Genomic DNA, 24,131 nt, shown 5'->3' on the forward strand with positions numbered 1-24,131 from the left:
GACTTCGGACTCTTTGCTGAGTTCATCCCTCCAAGCAAACAAGCACGCCAGTTAGATAAGGGATTTCACTGGTACCCTCACTTGGACCAAGACCCATATCATAACACATGCCTAAAACAGTACACTCTGATCACTTCCATAGTCTTAATTAATTGATAAATGAAGTTGAAGAATATCTGTCCACTTAAAATTCAGCACTGATAAGTGCCAATCTGGCAAGAGAAATAACCTGAAGAAAGTGTGTTTGTCTTATCATATGCATATTTGGAATACACAGATATGATAATGAGAAGAAACAGACCTTGTGAATTCTGAAGCAATGCCATCTTAACCTGGAGACAGGTGCAAATACGGTTTCAAGTCATTTTTCTGCTAACGACATACTACAACTTACATCTTTTATACAAAGTAGTTCTTACTTCCCTATTTCAGAACCATCTACTTAATAAAACTTGAGTGCATTTGGATGTCATTTATTCTTCAGTATCACAATGTTCCAACGAAACTCCAAATTCTGCATTCATCTTTAGTTGATGATAAACTGATTTGACACGGAGCAACTGAATTTCTGAATCTAATTTCTTTTGATTTTTTTCTAACATTTGAATTTCAAGTTCGAGCTTTTTTTGTTCAAGTTTGATCCTCTTGGTGTCCTCAATGGTATTTTCATACGTAGCCTCGGCTTGATTGCGTCTTTGCTTCCAGCTTTTCTTTATCTCTGTAAGCATAAGGACACATGTATTTGACATGGTAGTGTACAGTTGTTCTTCTAACAATGGTCCAACTTATCTCCTGTTTGATTGACAACTTTGGATGATATTCTGTGCAAATATTTTACATTTTGGTAGTATTGTACTAGTATAATGGTAACCACATTACAACTGTGACAATAATGAAATATGCAGATTACTTCTTTGTTTGTTGGTTTACATACATAAGTAAACTATTTCAAATGTACCATCTGAATTGCTTTCCTGCTGTGGCACTGCCCTTTCATCTTGTGTTTCTTCACCTACTAGGCCTGTAAAAGGTGGAATCATAATTTTTTAATTCAATATTTTAAAAGAAATTTATATTTTATCCGAACACTGATATATGTTGTTTTTTTCAAATTAAAGGAATTAATAATTTAACAACACAGGTAATTGATAATGTTATCAGTTGAACACAATGAAGACTTAATATATCATGGTAATGAAAATTCTGAGTTAAGGGAGACAGTTCCCCAACTACTACAGATGTTTGATGTTGTGCATGAGATGTATATACTTTTACCTGTAAATAGTACACAGAGACAAAAAATGTTTGGTTTACCTTGTACTGCAGTGCCAGTTTCCTCACCAGTGGCATGGGCATCTGAGATAAGAAAAGCAAAAATTATTTTTAACATATTTTAAATTGCTTCAAGTCAGCACATTTGAATGCTATGAATGAATAATTTTCTTCAGGTTTATTCTTTGACATACATTAATCGTTTCCTAAATACTTTGGCACTGATGTAATGCACAAACAATGTTTTCTTTACTATGATCACATACACAGCAGGCTGTGTCTGATAGTAAGTACTTGATATGTCCATGAAGATAGTGTCCGCAACTTTTATCTTATTTCATAATGTCAAAGTTTTAAGTGCCACCACATGCATCAGGATTATCAGAATATTTGCTCAAAATTCATATCAATCTTTAAAAATCTGAAGAAAAAACCTACTACCTAACAACATACCATCAATGTCAATGCCATGATCCAGGCCATGAATGCCTGGCCTCCCTTCCAGTGACTGGGAGAGGGCCTCATCTGCACTTGTTAGTGGTGGTGGTGGTGGAGGCCCTCCACCAGTTACGGACATTGACCTTTTGAGGCCATCTATCCTTGCCTTAGCTATAATAAACAAATTGCAGTTTAAATTCAGTTATTGTTACACATATTAGTATTTGGAATATATCTGAATAATAAATAATGACCATTGAAATTGGCATGTGTTCATGTGTTATGAAGATAATAACAGTTACTTTCAGTAGTTAATTAACAACTGCCCAATGAACAGTCATGGATGAAAACCACACCTACAGCAATTTCAATCAGATATGGAACAGTACCTCTTTGCTTCAAATTGAAGTACTTCTTCTTGATCTCCACTGTCTCTCTTTTGGCATTGATGTGTCTACTGAAATTGTACACATAAAGGCTCATAATATAAGAAAACATGTGTAAAATATGTCACAAATTAACAAACGATCATTTCAATACCTCATGTCCTTTTTACATATTTAGTCATTCTTATTAATACTTATTTTATTTCAATTAGTTCTTTATGAAGATATGTACTTATTTTTGTTAAAGTGGTGGTGGTGTGGTATGTTTTTTTTCATTCGAGATGTTTTTTCATTCAAGACCAGATTCCCCGCACAGCTAAAACTTGTAGCTGATTTCTGCGTAATTGTTTCTATTTGTTACATGTCCACGACCCCTGACCCAGTACACTGGCCAATCAAAATGGCATTGACGCTAAACGCACCAATGAAATGATTTATGTAAGTTTAGACTTGGGGAAACCCCATGTATAGATACGGTGTAATTATGCATTTTCTTGGGGAGGAGGGTAAATTACCTATTGATATTTACAGTACATCCAGCTATACAGGCACTGCTTTGAACAGCTGATGCAGTTAAATAATACCAAGAGCTTGAAAAATAAGGGCCCGTTCATAATTTCAGGGCTGAGGTGGTGTGTGCGTGCACGGAGCGTGTGTGTGGGAGGTTGACTGTTTTGTACATGACATGCTGAAGATTTGTGTCTGGGGTTGGAGGTTGGGAAGTCATTCAAATGGTAAATGCTTATTTATAACTTTCAGCATAACCACCCACCTCCAACCCGCAGCCATTAATTATGAACGACGCGCAGAAATTATTCCTTGTTTGCAAAATATGTTTTGAATTTTCCTGAACAGATTCTTTGTTATTTGCTTCAAGAGACTGGTTGTTGTGAAAACAAGGTAGCTAGTGAATCAGTGATGTGGTGATATTTCTGGGAGGAATAGTTAATGTGCAGAGCCTGAATATGGAAAGATGATGAACAACTTACGCGTTTAAGGTGTTTGTGACTTCTTGCCACCCATCGCTACGCTGTTGATGGATGGACTTTGCTCCACATCATTTGATGTCTCCAAAGAGAGTTCTCTCTCTGTGGAGTACCTCTTGTATGAGGCAAACCTCCTCAGCCTCCGACATCCTTTCCCACGTTTTTTCGACTCGGGCACACCCTCGGTTGCCATTGTAAACAGAGCAGACGACAACATCCGGGTCGTTCTTCTTACCTTTCCTGACGGAAGAGTTCCAAATTGCCGCTTGTATCATAAACAAAGAGTACATTGAGCATACTCAAGCCGAGCTTGAGTTATACTCAGCTGAGTACGTGCTCAAAATGTTTTATAACCTTTGCTTGAGTACGAAACTCGGCTGAGCGCGATTTTGAGCATGAGCACGAATTTGAGCATGAACTTGAGTTGAGCACGAAATTTTGTTTATAAACTCGGACCCAGGTGCTGGGAAATAAGGTGTATCTATCTTACTCATGTGTTCCCTGTTAAGGATGTTCGCTGGTCACGTTTTGAACTTCTGCGCAGCTCAAACTGTCATGTTTGGGTCATATTAACGTCAACTTTAATAAATAATTTTCACTAAAATGTTATCCCGACTGAGTATTTCCATGTAATTATGGACGCTTAATACCCCTCGAAATATAATAATCACTTATCTAACGCTTATTTTATGACTGCCACAAAGCAAATGTTTCTGTTTCGGTAGCGTTGTTTGTAAACAGTGGTAGCAATGGCACGATTGAAACACGGCTTCAAATCCAAGAAGCAAAAGCATCGCCTTGAACAAATATCCAAGCGTCAGAAAGACAGATGGAGTGCGAGAGAAACATGTTCATCCGTGAAAGTAGATCACGACTATTGTGCAAGTACTTTGAAACCTGACATTAATTTCTGTCACACAGAGGAAACCGTGCGTTGTCACAGTTTTGATTTATGGAGAGAGGGGAGGCGTGTTGTGGAGTTGGGTGTACTCGCTGATGGACTGTCAGCCTGTAAAATGTGTACCATTACCCCTTGTCCTGAACAAATGCGTAGAAATAACATCGCAGGGATTGGGTTCAACACTGAAGATAATTTGCTCTGCGTGTCAGGCTACAAACCTCATCAGCACCGGGAAGAAACAGAACCGGGTTTTCGACATGAACAAGAAACTTGCTGCAGGTATGACCTATGACCTACAATGACGTTAATGAAAAATACTATTGTGAAATTGCTATAAATGTTTTTATATCACGATTTCTGATTACTGTTTATAAAAAAGGGTGTTCAAATATAAACCAAAATGTCAAAACATGGTCAGACGGCATCAATATTTAGAACAGCTGATCCCAACAATTTTACTCATAATGATTTATTTATTTTCTGACAAACGGAAATTTGAAACTTAATCCACTAAAGATCATTACCATGTTAAAATATCACACATGACACAGATGCAGTGAACCTTCTAAGTTTTTTTGGTGTTTACATAATGATGATCAATTAACTTTGATGAACTATTTTATGATTAAAATTGAAGAGCCTACCAGCAAACACTGGAGTGGTTCAGTGCATATTTTCCACTTATATATTGGAGTATACCCCTCAGATAATATATTTTTCCTCTCTCTTTCACCTTACATTTCTAAAATTACATCTGTCCTTTTCAGCCACGTTGCATACAGGCCTAGGGGAGTCTGATATCAACAATTTGCTTGCAGCCCTAAACATACCAACTGTCAGTCACTTTATGTTAGATCGAAGGCAGAAAGAGACAGGGGCTGCGATGGAAATTGTTGCTAAGGAATCCATGAAAGATTCTGTCAAAGAAGAAACCATCTTCAGGTTCATATTCTTTCACATTTATGATTAACGTTTTAGTCATGACATAAGTATGTTTTAAGTACCACACTGAGTATTTCCTCCTAAAATTGTTCAGTAAATGAGTGCTATACTGTTGAGATAGTAGTACAATATACAAAATTTTCATTGAGACTTGCAGTGTGCAAGTAAATATTGAGTATGCGAAATTTCAGTGTATTAATGGGGGTGGGGTGCTGAAAGTGCACAGCTATTTCACAGAATTTAGTAATAATTGGGAAGCATTTTATTTTCAAATGAAATTGTGACATCATGACATTGTGTTTTCCTTTCTTCAGTTCTCCTGGCAGCAGAAGAATCTCTGTGAGTGTAGATGCAGGATGGCAGAAGCGGGGCAGTGGAAAATGCTATGACAGCCTGTCTGGTAATTCATTGTGTGAACTTATAGTCCCTTGTTTATACTTATACATAATAGAAGATGATTAGGTACATCTTTCTGAATAATGACATGAAGATATCAATATATTTTTCTTGAAAATGATAAGTGGTACCTTCTCTGGAATCATTGCAGATTTTGTTGAAAGAGGTTTTGAGGTCTGGGTATTGATGTGTTTTCAGATAGTAAGAGTTGAGTACTTCCAAAGTTAACAGCATAATTAAAGATAAGTAACCATTCCCACATTATCCTTTATGGCTTTCATTTATTAAACTCTTAATTACATAAGTGATACCTCCTTGTTCTACTTTCGCCTTCAATAACAGTATGTTGACTATCACAAGAAATGTTAAAGTGCTATTGTTGCTTTTGTGTTTTTCTCAGATAGTACCAAGACACTAGAGATAAAATTGTTTCAATAAATATAGCATGTTCAAGCAGAAAAGTGGAATAAATAAACATTTGTATGTTTCAGGACACTGCTCAATGATCGGTAACAAAACTGGCAAAGTTCTCGGTTATTCCATCTGCTCAAAGAGTTGTCGAATGTGTTATGAAGCATTTAAAGCCAACAGGACACCCACAGAGCTTGACTGCAAAAAGAACTGGGATGGCTCAAGTAAAGGTATGGAACCTGACATGGTATCTGAGATGGTAGTTAAAGCTAAGGAAGAGGATGTATATGTGACCTCAATCATTGGAGATGATGATACTACAAGCATAGCCAGATTAAGGGCAAATATAGACAAGGACATTGTTAAACAGTCTGACAAGAATCATGTGAGGAAAGGGTTAGGAAACAAATTGTATCAGCTGCAGAAAAAACACAAGACACTGAGCACTAAAGTAATCAAGTATCTACAAAAATATTTCAACTACATGATCAGTCAAAACAGAGGAAACCAAGATGGAATAAGTAGAGGATTAACTGCACTATCATGTCATCCATTTGGTGATCACAGTAAGTGTGATGACACTTGGTGCAGATTTTTGAAGTCGTCAAGCTCAAACTACAAGTCTCTCCCTTATGGTAAAGCTCTGTCAGATTTGAGTTTAAAAGCCAACCTAAAAAGCTATGTTTGACAGGTATGCTATACATAAAGTGCGACTTGCTAGTCTTGGAAGCACACAAGCCAATGAAAGTTTTAACAAGACCGTGTCTAGCAAGGCACCAAAATCTAGACATTACTCTGGCTCCTCAAGTCTTCACTTCAGGGTCGCTGCTTCCGTTGCACAAAAGAATGTGGGCCACAGCTACATTATGGCTGTAAGAAATATATGTTCTGTTTCATGGTTCAATTTCAGTTTAGTTGAAACCATTTAGATGTTGAATCTCGATTGTTCTTGTTCTACAGTTCCATTTCAGTTTTGTTAAAATTGAGAAGTTGAATTTGAAATATATCCTGTACTACAGTTCCAGTTCTGTTGATTTGATGTTCATAAGAAGGGGGTTGCGATTATACCTGTAAGAAGTAGAGCTGATTACATTTGAATTGAAAAGTTGTTAACAACATACTGCTAATTCCTTAATGGTAACATCGATGATGAGTTCCATCTTAAGTTACTTTCAGAACAAGTGTATATAGATGACATCTTCTTTAATACTAGAACACGATGTTTCGATACAGGCTCTTTTAAGTTGTATTGTTTTCAAGTTTCCACTTGTTCTATTTGACTTCCAACTTCTAAATATGCCACACAAACAAGTTAAATTACTTTGTTCTGTTTTATGCTACTTTATCCTGGTCTCAGATATGCATTAGTACATATGAAAAATCGCTATTATTCCTAAGTGCGCTGAAAAGAATTTGCACGTTAATCAGCTGTATGATATGTAGCACTGTAAGTGCCTTGAAATTTTAAAGAAAGGTTCCTGTCCATTTATTCATATATGATAACCCTCATCTTCAAGTTAACAGTACTCTTGGACTGTCACCTGGGACCTATACCAGGCGGCATTTCACACTGAAAGATCTTCAGCATCGCAAGCGAAAGGCTATTACATCAACTAATAAAGCTAAACAGCGAAGATTACATCTCAAGGCTATGAGGTATAATAGCTTTTTCAACTTTGTATAGTTGTAGATGATTATACATATTATATTCTTCCATTGTACAGAAGGATACAAGCACTTTGCCATCTCACTCTCATGCCCCTAATGAAAAACTGAGGAGTCCACAAATTTGTAGCTAACCTGCTCCGTGAACTATTTACAAAGATAATAGTTGTTGATAAATTTGTTTCATAAGTCAGAAACGGATAGTTCAAGAGGTCTGAGAAGGTACAACATACTCTCCCATGGTTGGTATGTCTGGGGACACTGACACTGACAACCTTGTTGGTATTCCCCCACCAATTCCTGTACCTGTCCAGAAACATCTTGAGCTCAGCAACACCACAGAGATATTCTTTGATCTTGAAGCTACTGGCTTAGGTATGTAAAACAATAGTGAAATACAAGTAGAGATGTAATATCCAGCATTACTCTTTAATATCCCAAAATACACCTATGCAATGACATCTTTATAGCACCACGTCATTTTTCTTTTTATTACCAATAAGTGACCTGCAACATTATAGTGCTGATAGAAAATTACCATTATTCTTTATATAAAAGAATAGCGAAGAAGTTTATCCTGTACCTTTAAAGACAGCTATTGGAAACCTGATTTCCTTTCTTAGCAAAAGTGAAGGCAATGTTTTGATTGGGCACAATATTAAGTTATATGATTGTCCATTATTTTTTAATGCTTTACTTGCCAGTGGTTATGCACTACAATTTTCAAAACATGTGCATGGTTTTCCAGATACACTTCAGCTGTTCAAGTTGTCAAATCCTGGACTTAAATCATACTCTCAGGCTGCGTTGTTTAAAAATATTGTGGGAAGTGATTATTTTGCACATGATGCCTTGACAGATGCCTTGGCACTGCAAATGTATTCAGCTTGTCATGCTTCTCTTGAAGCAAAGATCCTGTCTACTTTTTGTCTGAAGTACTGTACAGACTCCTTGGCTCGATCTAAAGCTATTCAAGCTAATCTTCAAAGCCTTCAGCACCTAGTGTGTGAAAAGGTTTTGTCAAAAAACATAGCCAGAAAGATAGCATCTAGTGGCCTTTGCTTTGACCACTTGAAAGTGGTGTACAAGAGACAGGGATATGTTGGATTATCTAATGTGTTATCTGAGAAGTACCAGAACAAATGCAGAGTAACAAGCTCTCAGAAGATTGCACAGTCTCTTTCTCACTACTTTTGCAAAGGTACAATTTGAGCAAAGTTAGTTGTTGCAAGCTCACTTGTATTCTTTAGTTCAGTGCTTTACACTGTCAACTTACATTATCAAAAAGACATTTTTATCCCCTGTCATGTTTTCATCGTTGTTTAATCTTTAGATTGTCTTAATGTTTTTCAAGCATTTTGAATACAATGTGGTTAATTTCGAAAAGGTACTCAAATAGATACCCATACTGCTTTTCCTAAAGGAGCCATCAATGATGTCACTATTCCAATATACTATTTGAACTGCAGCACCATTTGTTTGAGGGTGATATGCAGACTTCCCTTGTGCAACAAGTTCATGTGGAATTCCATGTGTAGCAAACACATGATGTAGAATATCGTTTTTGTCATCCTAGATTTCATTAGGTGCACTTCAAGCCACTTGAGTATGCCTCCACAATTAAGAGATACTTTCTACTCATGTACTCTGCAAAGTCCATGTGTACTCTTTTTCATGGTATGGATGGAAATGTCCATTTGCTCAGTTGTGCACTGACCAGCATATTTCTAGTGATAATACAACTTGTACAAGACATAACAATGCTTTTTTATGATCCTTACATAGTACTAATTCATTACAAGGAATGCCTGCAACTGTGTGTTGTTCTTTGGTTCAGGTGCATTGAGGATATCAATCATCTCCCAATTGTCATATATATGAATCAAATTCAGCTTGAGTTTAGTGTGAAGAGGAGGGTATTAGCATTTTCCCGTCCATCATTCAGCCCATACAAACAAATTGGAATGTGTTAGAAACCAACAACTAGAGTCTTTTCAAACTTGCTACCTAGGTTCATGATTGAATGACACCAGTCAGGTTTCACCCATTCCAGATTACAAGTGGTCTTTGACGTTTTATTCAAGTCAAGGAGATATAGAGGATATGCAATTGCTTATTATATGCTTTGTTGATGGAAAATGAGGTATGATAAATGGACAATTGGTCCACTTTAGCAATTTCTGATTGTCACTTAGCAACAACTGATAATGTCACATTGATTGTAATATCATTATTCAGATTGCATCATCCTTTTTGTCATAAGTTCAGTGTTATGACTGAAAGTGATATCTCACATGATCATCATCCAAAACTGTGTTCCACACAAGATATCGCTTGTGTGAGATCAGATATCTCCTAGGAGACAGTAGATTTTGTACAATGCCCTGACAATGCCATGACGTCATGATGTTGATGACCTCATAATGCTATGACATTTTTCACTGCTCTGCTATAATCTAATCTAATCATATATTCGTTGATAAAGGTAAAAAGGCAAGTCTTGTATATTTGCTACTTTATCTACTCATGTTGATATACAATGTATTTGATATCAGTAACACTAAGGTGAGAATCTCTTTGTAGTGGTTAGCATTTTCCTCAGTCTTTAACTGTTCAGCGTGTAGTAAATCTCAAGAATAGTCCGCTGGATTCTTTTCCAAACTTGACGCCAAACTCAATCTAGTGCAGGGTCAAGCTGATTTTGATAACCTTGACATTTTTCAAAATGACAGTGACACTTTGAAGATTTCAATAAACCTTCACTATCATTCCTCTTTAATTTTGAATTGATGACCTGATTATTCCATTTGGCTTGAATTTAAGAATGATCATGTTTTTAGCAGATGTTATTGTTTATTGTAAAGTATATGTTTGGCTTCAATACAACCTCAATATTTTGTGATATCCACAAAATCTCAGGTTTTTATGTACCGTATATTACCGCGTATAAGCCGAATTTTGTGGACAAAAAAAGCAGTCTGTAGAAGGGGTTTGGCTTATCAATGAGATATAATTTTACGAAAGTATTTTTTACAGGTTGTCAGGTCCCTGTCAGGACGAGCGGAGAGATTAGCGGTACACCTGCCTGACTTGAAGTTAACAATGATTACAGCCACTTTGTTACGATTGATCAATAAAATACATTTTAAACTATACAGTGTTCATTATTTTAACAATATTTTGCTCTTAGTCACTGTTGCAGATCACACCTACCTATTTATACACAATAAATCCACATAATCCTGTCCGATCGCCATTTGCAAAATGACATGTGCCACAACAACAGCTGTTTCCGGTGACGTCACATACGGTGAAGAGTAAAATTGCTCACCACGGTTTTGACACTACACACACGGAACACAAGTAAATAAACAAGGATATTAAATGGTCAGATGTTTCGATGTTTGCACAAACACTTTGTGAAGGCATTTAATTAATTCGTACCGGTAATCAAAACAATTATAATTAATCCGTGAAGCCTATGAGTGAATGATGTCTGTTCAGTGTGTTAATAGTTTATACAGTACAAACAGATTAACATCGCGGCAATGTTTGATGACTGGGAGATGTTGTATCAAGGAAACTGATCAAATGCACACGAGTATAAAAGTTTATACAGTACCAACAAATTAACATGGCGGCATTGTCTGAAGAGTGGGAGATGTTGTATCAAGGAAATTGGTGAGTTATTGCACATAGGTATAAAAGGTTGAATAATTTCTGGAAATGACATTCTCATCATGAATTCGAAAAGGAAACGCCACGCTTATGATGCTTCATTCAAGTTGCGAGTTGTTGCTCAGGCTGAGGCAACTAACAAACAGTGCTGCTGCACGTGAGTTTGTTGTCAACGAAAAACAAATGCGAAACTGGAGAAAGGAGAAGGCCATGCTTATGGAAATGCCAAGGAACAAGAAAGCAAGGCGATTCACGGTAACACCGTTTACGAAGTTAGAGGACGTCCTGACTGAGTGGATACACGAAAAGAGGCAATCGGGTTTCATTGTGACCAGGAACATGATTCGTCAACGAGCGCTGATGATTTACAAGGCAAAGAAGGAGGACTTTGGACTTCCCTCTTCGTTTAAAGCTTCATCAACATGGTGTACCCGATTCATGGAGAGGAGGGATTTGACCCTGAGGCAAAGGACACACATTGCCCAGAAACTGCCGGACCAAGTGAGCACAAAAGTGGACCTATTTCACGCTTTTGTGATCAAGGAAAGGAAGGCTGTCAATTATGATATGTCACAGATAGGAAACATGGACGAGACGCCACTTAGTTTCGATATGCCAGGTTCAAGGACCGTCGATGTCAAGGGATCAAGGACAGTGTCTGTGAAGACGACAGGGAATGAAAAACAACATTTCACGGTGGTGCTCTCCTGTATGGCAGATGGGACAAAGTTGAAACCTATGATTGTTTTCAAGAGGAAGACATTGCCAAAGGAAAAGTTTCCTACAGGTGTCGTAGTCACAGTTCACCCCAAGGGATGGATGGACGAGTCTCTTGTTAACAAATGGAGAGAAGATGTGTGGTGTACGAGACCAGGGGCACTGATGAGGTGCAACTCGTTACTTGTTTGGGACATGTTTAGGGCGCATTTGTGTGCTTCTGTGAAGAAGAAGTTAGTCGAGAAAAAAACACACCAGGCCGTTATTCCGGGTGGCTGCACGTCTCTGCTCCAACCACTAGATGTTTCTCTGAACAAGCCATTGAACAGAAAACAGTGGTCTGATTGGATGATCAATGGAGAACACACCTACACCAAGTCAAATGCAATGAGAAGGGCTCCCCTAAGCGAAGTGGCGAGGTGGGTTAAAGAATCGTGGCAGGAATTACCAACAGCCATGATTGTAAATTCCTTTTTGAAGTGTGGAATCTCAAATAAGATGGACGGATCAGAGGATGATGCATTATTTGACAAGTTTCTGACGCCCGAACAGAGAAAGGAAGATGAAGATGTGCTTGTATGTGACAGTCTGCAGGACTATTACCATGACTCGACAAATGAGTCAGCATGGAAAGAACTGGCTGGCGAGGACAGCGAAACTGAATTCGAGGGTTTCACAGCCGATGATTTGTAAATATTGTGTACTTATATGAATTGATACATGGACACAACGGCTGAAAATGTATATAATTGTGTATAATTGCAATACATATTATTTATTTATGTAAACATGCTTCACTAAATGCAATTTGAGAGAGAAATAATACGTTTAGAATCCAAAAATGACTTCAGTGTTTATTTCCTGTGGGTACTTTTAGTCGTGGGTTCACATTTCTATACTCACCGATTTGACAAAATGGCGTCCTGTCGTAAATGCATGCATCGATCGTAGGGATATAAAAGGAAAACAAACACAGGTTTTCAGAATATACTGGTAATCTTTATTGTGTATGGCAGTACATGGTCTCTGTTAATGCAAGCAGTGATCGTTGGGATCGTTGACATACAAAGTAAAACAAAGGTTTCCAATCTTTATTCACATGAAACATACTGGTTACGTCCAAGATGTCTCTGATCGTGGTCTCTGGCCATAGTCGGGGCTCGGCTTATGTATGAGAGATACAATCTTGGCATTGATTTTGAGGGTCAAGTTGGGGGGTCGGCTTATTCATGGGGTCGGCTTATATGCGGTAATATACGGTAACGATGTGAAAATCATGTTGAAATATCTGATTAGCTTTTCTTACTTATTTTATATCTTTTTACCTTCATGAATTGTGATATGGCTCCTGATTACTTAATTATGTTGATATTTATTTACCTGGACTTATTTATATAATTTCCTTCATTTACAATATAGAGAACTGTTACATCAAGTGATTGTGATGATAAAATTTTATATCCAAAATGTTATGTACGACTCAAAATCAAATGTACATCTATGTAAGATATGAAATAAAAAAGAAACAACAACAATGATAAGCATGTAAAATATTGCAATGGTCAGATTGTGTTTGTGTTTTGTTATTTCAAATTAATATAATTAAATTATCAACATAGTCAAGAATGATACAACCATTTAAGTCAATGGTGAATAATGCCCAGTGTGTCAAATTTCTTAACTCTTCACATTTTTTGTTTCAAATATCATTTCAGTGAGCTAAAATGTTAACATGAATGTACTTAAACTAAGATATTTTAATTGACAATGCAGTGAGATATTCAATTTTTAGAAGAAAAGCTATTTAAGCATCATATATCCTCCATTTTATCATACAATGTACATAGAAATGGTGCCTATGTATGTAATATGATGTTACACATTGTGTCATTGCGGAAAAATACCCACAGTCACCTGTATTGTTTTATAGTTTTTTTTGGGTAGCAAAACATGTTGTTATTAACATATCTCAATTTAGAAAAAAGTTAAATACTAGAATTTATGAAAATGATGGATTATGTAAAAAGTTTGCTGATTTTCCTATTGACTCCCATGTTAAAAGTCTTGGCTGACCAAGGAATCTTTGAGAGTCTTTATCTCAAGAAAATCCACAGTGACCCCTGCTTTTCTGGGCTGTTTTCGCAAAGACAAATGTAATACATAAAAAATATACCAGTTAGAAAAAAAGTTAAATATTATTTATATTACCAGCGAACATCCTTAAGCAACATCTTGTCTCCAGGAACAATTTTAGAGTCTGTGGCATGGTGTTTTTCATCAGCATACAATTTTGATGAACCCTTCTTTTCGGCGTCTCGGTCACGAACCTCATAGTCAATGGATTCAGGAATGAAAACAGGTAATTTAGTTCTCATCTTCCACCCAAACAACAGTTCAGCTGGGCTTTCTCCAGCTACAGTGTGGGGAGTTGCACGGTACTGAGTGACATATACCTGCAGTGCCTCCTTCCAGTTTTCCCTTGTTGCATGAGCAATCTTTAGTCGCTTTACTAGAGACTGACTTTGTCTCTCCACCTCACCGTTAGCTTGAGGCCAACGAGGGGTTACTTGATGGTGTTCAATACCATTGTCCTTCAGATAATCTCCAATCACCTCAGATATGAACTGAGGTCCGTTGTCAGAGTAGATTGACACAGGCAAGCCATGTGTTGAGAACATTCTCTTTGAGAACATCTACAGTTTTCTGTGCCGTGGTCGAGTTCATCACCTTGTAGTCATAGTAGCGACTATAATAGTCAGTCACCACAAGAATCGATTCACCTGATGGTAACGGACCAAGGAAATCCATTGCAAGGTTTTCCCAAGCTTTTGCTGAACAGCTGACAACCATGACATGTTTTGCAGAATTTTTCCGCATCCTTATCCATATTTTGCCACCATACCCTGGATCTCAGGTTCTGCTTTGTACCGACAACTCCAAGGGGCCCTTCATGTGTAAGTGACAGAGCTCTTGGTCACAAACACTTGGGAATGACAGTGCGACTACCTCACAAGACCAACATCCCTATTTTGCACAATTCAGAACTCACAATCACATATTGCTTCAATTCACAATGATTCCAATCACTAGAATCGATACACTGGCACACAATTTCCAACTCATCATCACTTGCAGAAGCTCTCTCGACTTCGAGTTGTTACAGTCTGAGGAGTTGCGTTCACTGCTACAAATCTCACATACTCTTCAGCACTACTTGACACAGCTAAAGGTTTCACTAACTTTTCTCTTGACAACCTGGACAACAGATCAGCTATGTTGCTCCTTCCTGGAGCATACACAACCTTAAAGTCATACTGTTGAAGACGCAAAACCCAGCGTTCTATTCTAGCACAGGGTTTGGACTTTGGTGAGTATATTGCTTCTAGGGGTTTGTGGTCTGTAACCAATTCAAATGATAACCCATTTATGTATGGGTGAAACTTCTCACACTCCCTAAACTAAGGCAAGAGCCTCTTTTTCAGTTTGTGAGTACCTGCGTTCCACATCACTGAATGAACAACTTGAGATGATCCGCCATGACATATCAGTCTGTTCCTGGGCAAGCACTGCCCCGAGTCCAACTGGACTGGTATCCTCAATAACTCTTGTTTTGGCAGTTAGATTATAGTATCCTAAGGCTGTTTCTTCCTTGTAAGTTGTCTCAACGGCTCTGCTAAAGTGGCATAATCAGGAATGAATCAAGAACAGAAGTTTATGAGTCACAAGAAACTTCAGACCTCACCTCGCATAATCTGGCTGTCTTGCACTCACAACACCTTCAACTTTGTCTTTGGTGATATCAATTCTCTGATCTGACACATGGTGCCCCATAAATGTTATTCTTGACTTCTGGAACTCACACTTGTTGATGTTCAAGGTCAAATTTGCCGATGAAAGTCTCTGAATGACTTGCTCAAGTTGCTTATCATGCTCATCTGTGGGAGGACCATGGACAATGATGTCATCTGATATGTTGACAACCCCTGGAATTCCTTGCAAGATTTTCTGGATTTCATGCTGATATATTTCAGACGCCACATTTATCCCAAATAGCATCCGCTTGTACCTATACAGGACACAATGAGTCACAAAAGTAGTAATGTCCCGGGACTCAGGATGCAACTCCAGCTGATGGAAGCCTCACTTCAGATCCAACTTTGAGAAGATCCTACTTTCACTCATGTCCTGTAACACTTTGTCTATTGTGGGTATAGGGTGCCTTCCTCTCCAGATAGCTTTGTTGGCACGTTTCATATCCAAGCATAGCCTTATATCACCCAAGGCTTTTGGTACAATGACAACAAGAGTTCAGTTCTTCAGTTAAGTCCAATCTTCAGAGTGCCAAGCTTCATAGCTGTTTCTTTGCTGAGGAGCTGTTCTGCTGTACCATCAATCACAGTGAACGTGGCATCTGTCCTGTGATCAACAGCTACTACTTCTGTGGTGAAAGTGCCTAGAGTTTTCAATGGAGTTCTACTGGCATATGGAAACAGCTTCTTGCCCCCTTTCTGAGACACATACTTGATGTTCTTAGACTTCAAATAGTTCCACAAATAATGTTTCAATAATGTTACTATCACTGCCAGAGTCAACAGTAATGCCAATACCACCCAAAGACACTGGAATGACTTCACTGCTATCAACAGTCTTCTTCATGCTGTGCACATTACTTCTCGTATGGAAAGCATAGCCTTGGCCTTCATTATCACTGCTATCTCTACCTGTTCTCCCAGTTTCCAAATGTTTCACATCACCACGACTATGTGATTTCTTTTTAGTTTTCTTGACACTGTAACCACTTGTCTCTCTTTTCTTTTGATCTTGATGACTTTCTGGATAAGTCTGAATAACATTTTGAAGCAAAATGGTCAAAACCTTTACACCTTTGACACTGCTCACCTCTTGCCAGGCAAGTAGAATCTCTGCCATAGTGACCAACTTGTCCATAGCGATGGCAGGAGTTGTCAGTTCTCCCTTTCTGAGGGTTATTCCTGCTGAATGTTTTCTGCTCTCTTATTATATGGACCCTATCTGATTGTCCCCATTTAAAGTTCACATCTTTCATTTGTTCCTCGACGGCTTCAAATGTTGCAGCTATTTTCAACATTGATTTCAGTGAAAGTTCATCTCCTTTTTCCAGAAACTTGCGTCTCAAATGGTCCGACTTGCAGTTTTCAACCACCTGATCATGAATCTGGTTTTTAACATCAGTGTATTCACAGGGTTCAGATGCTTCGAGTAACCTTGTTACATATTGTGACACAGTTTCATCGCTCTGCTTCATCTTCCTGAAAATATGTTGTTGGTACGTCACATTAGGTTTGACAGTTACATGATCCTTCAATGCCTTTATTGCTTTGAAATATTCTTGAGACGACCCCCGATCTTGAAAGTCTTAAAAACACCTCTAAGTTCAGCTCCGGCTACATACAACAGTAGTGCATTTGTGGCTGATTATCTGCTTTTCCTTCCTCTACAAATAATGCTTTACTGTCAGCGTATACCTCAGACTCCTCTATCCAAGCTTTCCAATGGATACTCACTGCGCTCGCAGCACCGGAGAGGTCGAATGGTGGCATCGCACGCACATCGCTACATTCAGCCATTTTCCAGATTTGTCACTGAACAAAGTTGCTATTTACTCCTTTTCGGCTTCCTTGTGAGTTTGATATCCTCGTCGCCAACGTTATTTAGCAGTATGACAATTCAGTTACCACTGCCGGCTTGAAATGCTCTATTTATTACATCTGAGCATTCTAACAAAAAAATCTACTCGGATGCGGTACAAAATATTCCGCATCTCACAATACACGACACGACAGGCACTTATTGGGTCATTTTCTAAGCATGGTTTTTATTGGGCTAGAATTGAAGGTAAGGGATAAAGGGCATAATATATTTTTCTGTGACTCTGGGGTCTGACAGCCAAAGGTGAGGGATTCACTAGTTTGTCTGGACTCAAGCAGAGTATTATGTTTTCTTTTAGTTTAACAGTTTAGTTTTAGGAACAATTAAAGTATGTTTAGATAATATTAAGGTGGAGGGGTGGGGTGGGGTAATGAGTTAGGATAAGGGGCAGTAGAACAGGTTTTTCCAGTTGGGTTTAGATATTTATTTTCATTTAAGATCTTTGAAGGAAAATATTGAATGGTTTATGGAGTTCTGCTCCGGAAATGTGCCCATGAATTCCACGCTGATCATCCATGTATGGTTTCTTGTTCAACACAAAACCGAATTCAATATATAGGACGCCAATCTTGTTTTTCACTTGTATTTTACATCATTATTTTCTACAGATATGTATATCATATTCCTTACAAGTGTCGAGATGATTTGCCTTGTTGACTGTAAACAAATGAAAACAAGACATTTAGTAAATGCGCAAGCTAAATACACAAAGAAGACGGATGGTCATTACTTTTCTTGAACGGAAATTATCCCAACGTACATTGACCAAAGTTTATAACGTAAATAATTACCGTTTGTAAAACCTCTATATCATGTGACAAACTTCTCCACCGAGCATGCTTTCCCTGGGTGCCTGACAGAGTTACTTCCCTTAAAAGAGCGTTTGCAAGCGCACAACAGAATTTCCATTAACATTTTCATAAACGTAACACATGTCTACATAAATGCAGGAAACTACCGTAAACGGGCATAGCCTGGTGCTCAAGTACATGTCTCGCAGACTGCAATGCAAAATGATGAAACACAACAAAATTCGAGTACTGAGCCAACCGCACATGATTAGCCAAGAGACATACATGCATAGCAACCCCAGATACCATAGCGAGCCAACCACTACTGAGACCAGCGTTTCATTCACTTTTCAGACAGCTGTCGCCTCGCTAGTTGGCTGGCCGTACATCATAACATTGAGCATTGAGAGCACTATCGATAGCTTCATTTGACTAATTAAGACTCAATTATGACAAAAAGGTGAACATTTTTTTCCCAGACTAACCCCATGCTCCTTTCCAAGTCAGTAGCTCCAAAACTATTCTGCCGATTTTACTCAAATTTTTGCATGCAGACCATGGTAGTATAGACAGTAGTGTGTTTTGGATCAGGTTCCTTTTAAATTGGGCCCTTGGGAAGGACCTGGTCCAAAACCACTATTGCCTATACTACTGTGGTATGAGGTCTTTGAATGTCATTTAGAAGTGAAAATACATAAGAATGAAGATTTTATGGATATCAACTTCTTTATGAGAGAACACAACGTTTCGGAGTTAATGCTTACTCCTTCATCAGGTGATTGAGAAAGGGATACAGAGGTGTATTTATATGTACAGGTAAAACAATAACAAAGTAACAAGTGGAATGAGTATCCCTTTCTCAATCACCTGATGCAGGAGTAAGCATTAACTCCGAAACGTTGTGTTCTCTCATAAAGAAGTTGATATCCATAAAATCTTCATTCCTACTGTGGTATGGTCATATTTTCACGTTTCATTTATTTGTGTAAATACGGTATCATTTTGAATTAGTTTGGCCGTGGTAGTTATTTTATTGCAGTAAGTTTTCTATTAGGGAATGTATGGTATTTGTCTCCAGCTTGACTACCCCAAGCTGGGCCTTGGCTCTATTGTGTCATTGTGGGAGAAAAGGGTGTTCTTTTGTACAAAACTCAGAGGACAAGTTAATCTTCAAGCTCTGACTGGTTAGTTTAAAGTTGTATGTTTTTTTCTTACTGACATCAGCACATTTTAGTTAGTGTAAAGTATACAGCTGCACAAAAAGCACCTTCATATATGCCCAATTCAGTGAGGTTTTTAAGGACGCATGATCTCTGCTCTCCTTTTTCTCTACAACCTCTCTCTTTAAGGTTAGTAAACTTGATTATAAACATTTTATGTTGGATGTAATATTTATTAAGTATATTACATTATAAATATCATTCTTGCTTAGGTTATAATATTAACATGTGATGTGAAGATAAGAATGTGTTTTATGAATAGTATGAGTCAAATAGTGTGTATTTATAGGCATGATGCTCTTGTTTATTGCATCAAGATCACTGTCATAAGTGTACTTGTAATAACTGAAATATTTTATGAGATTCAGGTGACACACAAGCATGAGTGCCTACACAACAGCCATCATTGTCTGCCTTGTTTTACACCTGTTGCTCGTAAATGTAATGTGTGGTGTACCACAGGAGATGTCATATCATTTTATAACTGTTTGCTGTATATATTTCTATGAATATCACAGTACACATAATGTTGTGCTGTAGGGTATATGTATATTATGCAGGTTTGTTTCATAGAGTTGGTTACTTAGTAGTGTTATGTTAATTATAGATGACCTAAGTACCATATATTTGCTTATGCACTTTATCCTTTTAATGCGTTTGTATTTCATATTATTATTTTTGCTGCTAATATGTGAGGAATGTATGTATTTTCTGTCATGATTATAACTGTAATACTTTATGACTTCAATTAATCAATACGTTTTTGTGAACTGCATGTGTTAATTAACTATGTCTACTTGGAATTTATACAGTTCAGGTAATCTTTATCATATCAAGCATATTGTAATTGTGTAATCTACTCTATTAGCACATATATCAGAGCACAATAAATTGTGGCATAAATTGTGGCACAGCTCACACCTTAACAGGCGTTGGTTGTTTCTGAATACATAAACCCCCTCTTACCCTGCTACACTACTACTGACACAGTGATCAGTAACATTTTTTTACCTAAAACTAGTATTTAACCAAAAGAAATACATCCTAGCATCATGTAATTTTAATTACAGGTTTTGCTCTATAAATGTAAAATGTATATAATCAACAGTAAAGGTTATGTGGAGCATCATAAACATGGCAAGAGGAAGTAGTTGTATGCACATTGGAATGAGGTGAAATAAGCATATCATTTCACACACATTCTCACCAGTATGATGTTACTGGAAACTAGCAGTCCATTGAAATCAAGGCAGTAATCAGCTCATGACTGTTTGTAATATGATGTGAAATTTGTGCATCACAGTTAGAGTGAAAAACGAACATGGTAAGCAGACGCTGAACACCCTTTGAATGGAGCAAAACAAGCATTGTCACCAAGGTGCCATGATCCCCTGCCGCATATTATCAAAGCAAACTTTAAAAGAAATGAAAGTGAAGGTGGTAGTTTAAGATGAAGTAAAATGTCAACAAAAACATTACTGTCAAACTCTCTTGATATCTTGCACTATAGTTGTTGAAACACAAAAATATTTTGAAGAGTCATTTAAACCAGTGTATGAAACTCCTAAAAAAACAGTCGCTGTGACCTTGAAAATTAAGTGGAGGTCACCAAAATTAACTCACCAAGCTAAAGCTTGGTGTTGAATATGAAGGAAATCCAATGAAAGGTTCTTGAGATATCCTGCTGACAAGGTAAAGCACTATAGTCCACTTGTGGACCTTGCGATGAAGGTCAAGGTCACCAAACCTGACTGAGACCTTTCTTCTACTGGCGATAAACCTAGCTTCTTCCGATATTCCAATCCATACATACGTACAGTCACATGGACGACCTTGCAAATTAGCTTAAGGTCACCAAAATCGACTGGGCCCTGAACCTTTCCTAGATAAAGCTTGGAGTTGAATATGAAGAAAATGCAGTGAAAGGTCACATGCAACCAAAAAGTCAAACATAATTAAAACACAGTTACTACTTATTCATTATAAATAAAATGCATTGCTGATAGAGAAAAAACAAATAAACAAAATTATAAGTGTTCATGGGAGAACATGATGAATTCAGAAATGAGGCAGCGAATTAGGGTTTATTTTGGCAGCTAATACTCAAGAAATACACTACTGACATGCTGACACTATGATGTGCTAAGTTGCGTTAACTTCACTCACATTTTCAGTCAAAAAGTCACGATGTGTTCCTTCGTCGTCAGCCAGCTGTTTTTCATTGTGATTCTCAAAAAAGCACATGGCGGTCCAAGGGAGATAACCATTTTTAAATGATCATAGTGTGCCACCACATACAAAACAAAAAATACATGTCTATTCCCAACCTAGCAAAATCATTCACAAAATATCCAACATAGTCACCCCTTTGACAGAGTCAGTTAGGTGGGTTAATGCAACAGCATATAAGTCATGCATATTAGAGTTTCATGTCACACACAGAATCACTGCATGCACTCTTCCAGCACGCACACTTTCACAGCAGGTCGAATATATTCTGCGCTTGGACTCTGTAACTTAAAGGTCACATGCAACAAAAAAATCAAACATAATTAAAACACATTTATCACTTATTCATGACATATAATATACATTTCTGCTTTTAAAAAAGCAAATAAACGCAATTATAAGCGTAAAATCACGATTCAAAAGTGCAATATTTTGTACTTGGGCTTACTTCCCCCGAAACGAAGCCCTCGGGAGACCGAACCCAGTCACAGCTGGTGGATATGCACTCAAGTGTAACAACGGCTTCCGATTGGCTGTTTCATTTGCTTATATGCTGAGGGTTCATTGTGTGTACAGAAAGATGATCTTTTTGATTGGCATTTTAGAAGTATAGCCAGTCACAAGAAAGTAAGATTCTTTATGGATAACAACTTCTTTTTGTGTGCTTGTTGCGTCGTTTCAGTATGGATTCATATACTGTTGTCAAACAAAATCATATACACGAAAAGAAGTCGTTATCCATTAAGAACGTATATAGAGATGTTGGGTTTGGAAAATACATGTTCTCTGAATTTGTGCTCGATCCAATAAAAATCATGTCAGTAGAGATGGTAAACTACTGCGTGGCTGGAATCTGTCATTCGTCCAAGTACAAAGCAGGACTTAAAACTGACAAGAGTTTGCACCAGTTTCCTTCAGATCCAGTCATCCGAAAAAATGAATGTAGTTTGTTTGCAACCCACAGACATAAAAACATGTCATGTGTATCACACGTGCCTAATTACATAATGTGGCAGACACGGGACTCGGGTGCACGAGTCATAAATCAACTTATTTTCTTTATGTCGTATTGTCTGATAGGTGTTAAGTTCAAACTGCACGTGGTCAATGATTGAAGCTGTGTATTGCATGTTGTCTTTAGCAGACAGGCAGACAGACATATAGGTGTAAATAAACCAGACACTGAGCTTTCTCTGTGACAGTGACTGCTTACCACAATCAACAAGTTGTTTTACGTAACGAGTAGATTATTTACTTGTTTGTGTACACAACCAAGATTAGACTCCTGCTCATGACCTCAGACGCTGGGCATGCATGCTGTTTGAAGCTCCGCGAACCTATTCACTGCGCATGCGTCATGGACGCAGCGCAGCGCAGCACAGCTGTTGAAACCAGTTTTCCCCCCAGCGCTGGGGGGAATTTAGTGAAACGTTTGAACTCCGATTTCGCGGGCTTTTTTTTCATCGCGTTTTTTTCAACGTTATAGGTTGAATTGGCATTTTTGATGATTTGTTTCGGTAAGTGCATACCGAAAGGTACCAGAATCTGCAAAGTTGTGTTTTACGTTGCATGTGACCTTTAACAGTTCTTGCACGACCATCATCACCAGTGAATATCTTGACAATTCTTGCCAATTCCCAGTGTCCTCTCACTCTGACCTCATTAGTTATCAGGACATGATCCCCTACAGTTAGATCTCCAACGATGTCTGACAGTTAGTCCTGGTAAGTATTCTCTTTGCCAGAGTTTGCAAACATGATCAGCAGGAACCTGCGCTTGCCACCACCTGCGCTGACTATTAATTTCCTTTGAAAGGAACTGGTCAGGTGTTTGGCATGAGTTTTCCCTCCTAATGAGGAAGTGGTTGGGGATGAGCGCTGTGAAGCTGTTGGGGTCAGTGCTGTTGTATGTCAGTGGACAACTGTTGAGAACAGCTTCACATTTTGCTAAAGTGACACGTAAAATAGTCTCTTGAACAATCTGTTTGTTTAATATTGCTTTGAGCGCAGCCTTCAGTGAGCGAATTAACCTATCCCACGCACCACTCAAGGGCGGGTTGAAATGCCACTTGATTTTCTGAGGAACAAGGTAGTTAGCAATGTTCGTTTGTTTTAGCTTTTGCAGGCACTGAGTGAGTTCATTCTTAGCACCATGAAAGTTTGTGCCATTATCACTGTAGAAATGCTTAGGATTGCCTCGTCGTGCTATGAAGCTTTTAAGTACCAAGATGAAATCATCTGTCGAAAGTGAATCAGGAAGTTCGATGTGTACTGCCAGAGTAGACAGGCAGGTAAATAAACATCCCCATCGTTTGATTGTACTTCTGCGTACTTTCATTCAAGGGTCCAAAATATCCAATCCCTGTTTCGCAGAAGACTCCTTCAAAGGCACTGACTAGACAGACTGGTAAG

General features: G+C 38.0%; 3 protein-coding genes and 1 pseudogene across 5 annotated transcripts in view; 2 read left to right on the plus strand and 2 right to left on the minus strand.

Annotated features, from left to right (window-relative positions):
• LOC137283769 (protein N-terminal asparagine amidohydrolase-like) overlaps positions 1 to 24,131 on the minus strand; it is a 636,304-nt gene that overhangs the window by 527,187 nt on the left and 84,986 nt on the right. The gene's annotated exons all lie outside the window — the stretch shown is intronic.
• Positions 463 to 2,239, minus strand: LOC137284500 (uncharacterized). Its single transcript, XM_067816325.1, has 5 exons — positions 2,100 to 2,239; positions 1,726 to 1,881; positions 1,315 to 1,356; positions 959 to 1,021; positions 463 to 718 (listed from the first exon to the last, which is right to left on the minus strand). The coding sequence occupies exons 1-5, from the start codon at positions 2,206 to 2,208 to the stop codon at positions 474 to 476; spliced, it is 615 nt and encodes a 204-aa protein (XP_067672426.1). The 5' UTR covers positions 2,209 to 2,239; the 3' UTR covers positions 463 to 473.
• LOC137283229 (uncharacterized) lies at positions 3,832 to 7,416 on the plus strand (annotated as a pseudogene).
• LOC137283231 (uncharacterized) lies at positions 7,637 to 8,609 on the plus strand. The gene is made up of 2 exons (XM_067814663.1): positions 7,637 to 7,772; positions 7,993 to 8,609. Exons 1-2 carry the CDS (start codon positions 7,637 to 7,639, stop codon positions 8,607 to 8,609), a joined length of 753 nt encoding a protein of 250 aa, XP_067670764.1.

This window comes from Haliotis asinina, chromosome 5 (assembly GCF_037392515.1).
Source record: "Haliotis asinina isolate JCU_RB_2024 chromosome 5, JCU_Hal_asi_v2, whole genome shotgun sequence".
NCBI classification, from domain to species: Eukaryota; Metazoa; Mollusca; class Gastropoda; order Lepetellida; family Haliotidae; genus Haliotis; species Haliotis asinina.

Bases quoted from the DNA above. Each gene is read 5' to 3' on its own strand.
- LOC137284500 (XM_067816325.1), bottom strand. From the start codon at position 2,208: ATGTTTTCTTATATTATGAGCCTTTATGTGTACAATTTCAGTAGACAC. The intron at 1,882-2,099 runs GTACTGTTCCAT...TGTTTATTATAG, and splicing joins CTTCAATTTGAAGCAAAGAG to CTAAGGCAAGGATAGATGGC. The intron at 1,022-1,314 runs GTAAACCAAACA...CACCTTTTACAG, and splicing joins AACTGGCACTGCAGTACAAG to GCCTAGTAGGTGAAGAAACA.
- LOC137283231 (XM_067814663.1), top strand. From the start codon at position 7,637: ATGGTTGGTATGTCTGGGGACACTGACACTGACAACCTTGTTGGTATT. The intron at 7,773-7,992 runs GTATGTAAAACA...CTTTAAAGACAG, and splicing joins TCTTGAAGCTACTGGCTTAG to CTATTGGAAACCTGATTTCC.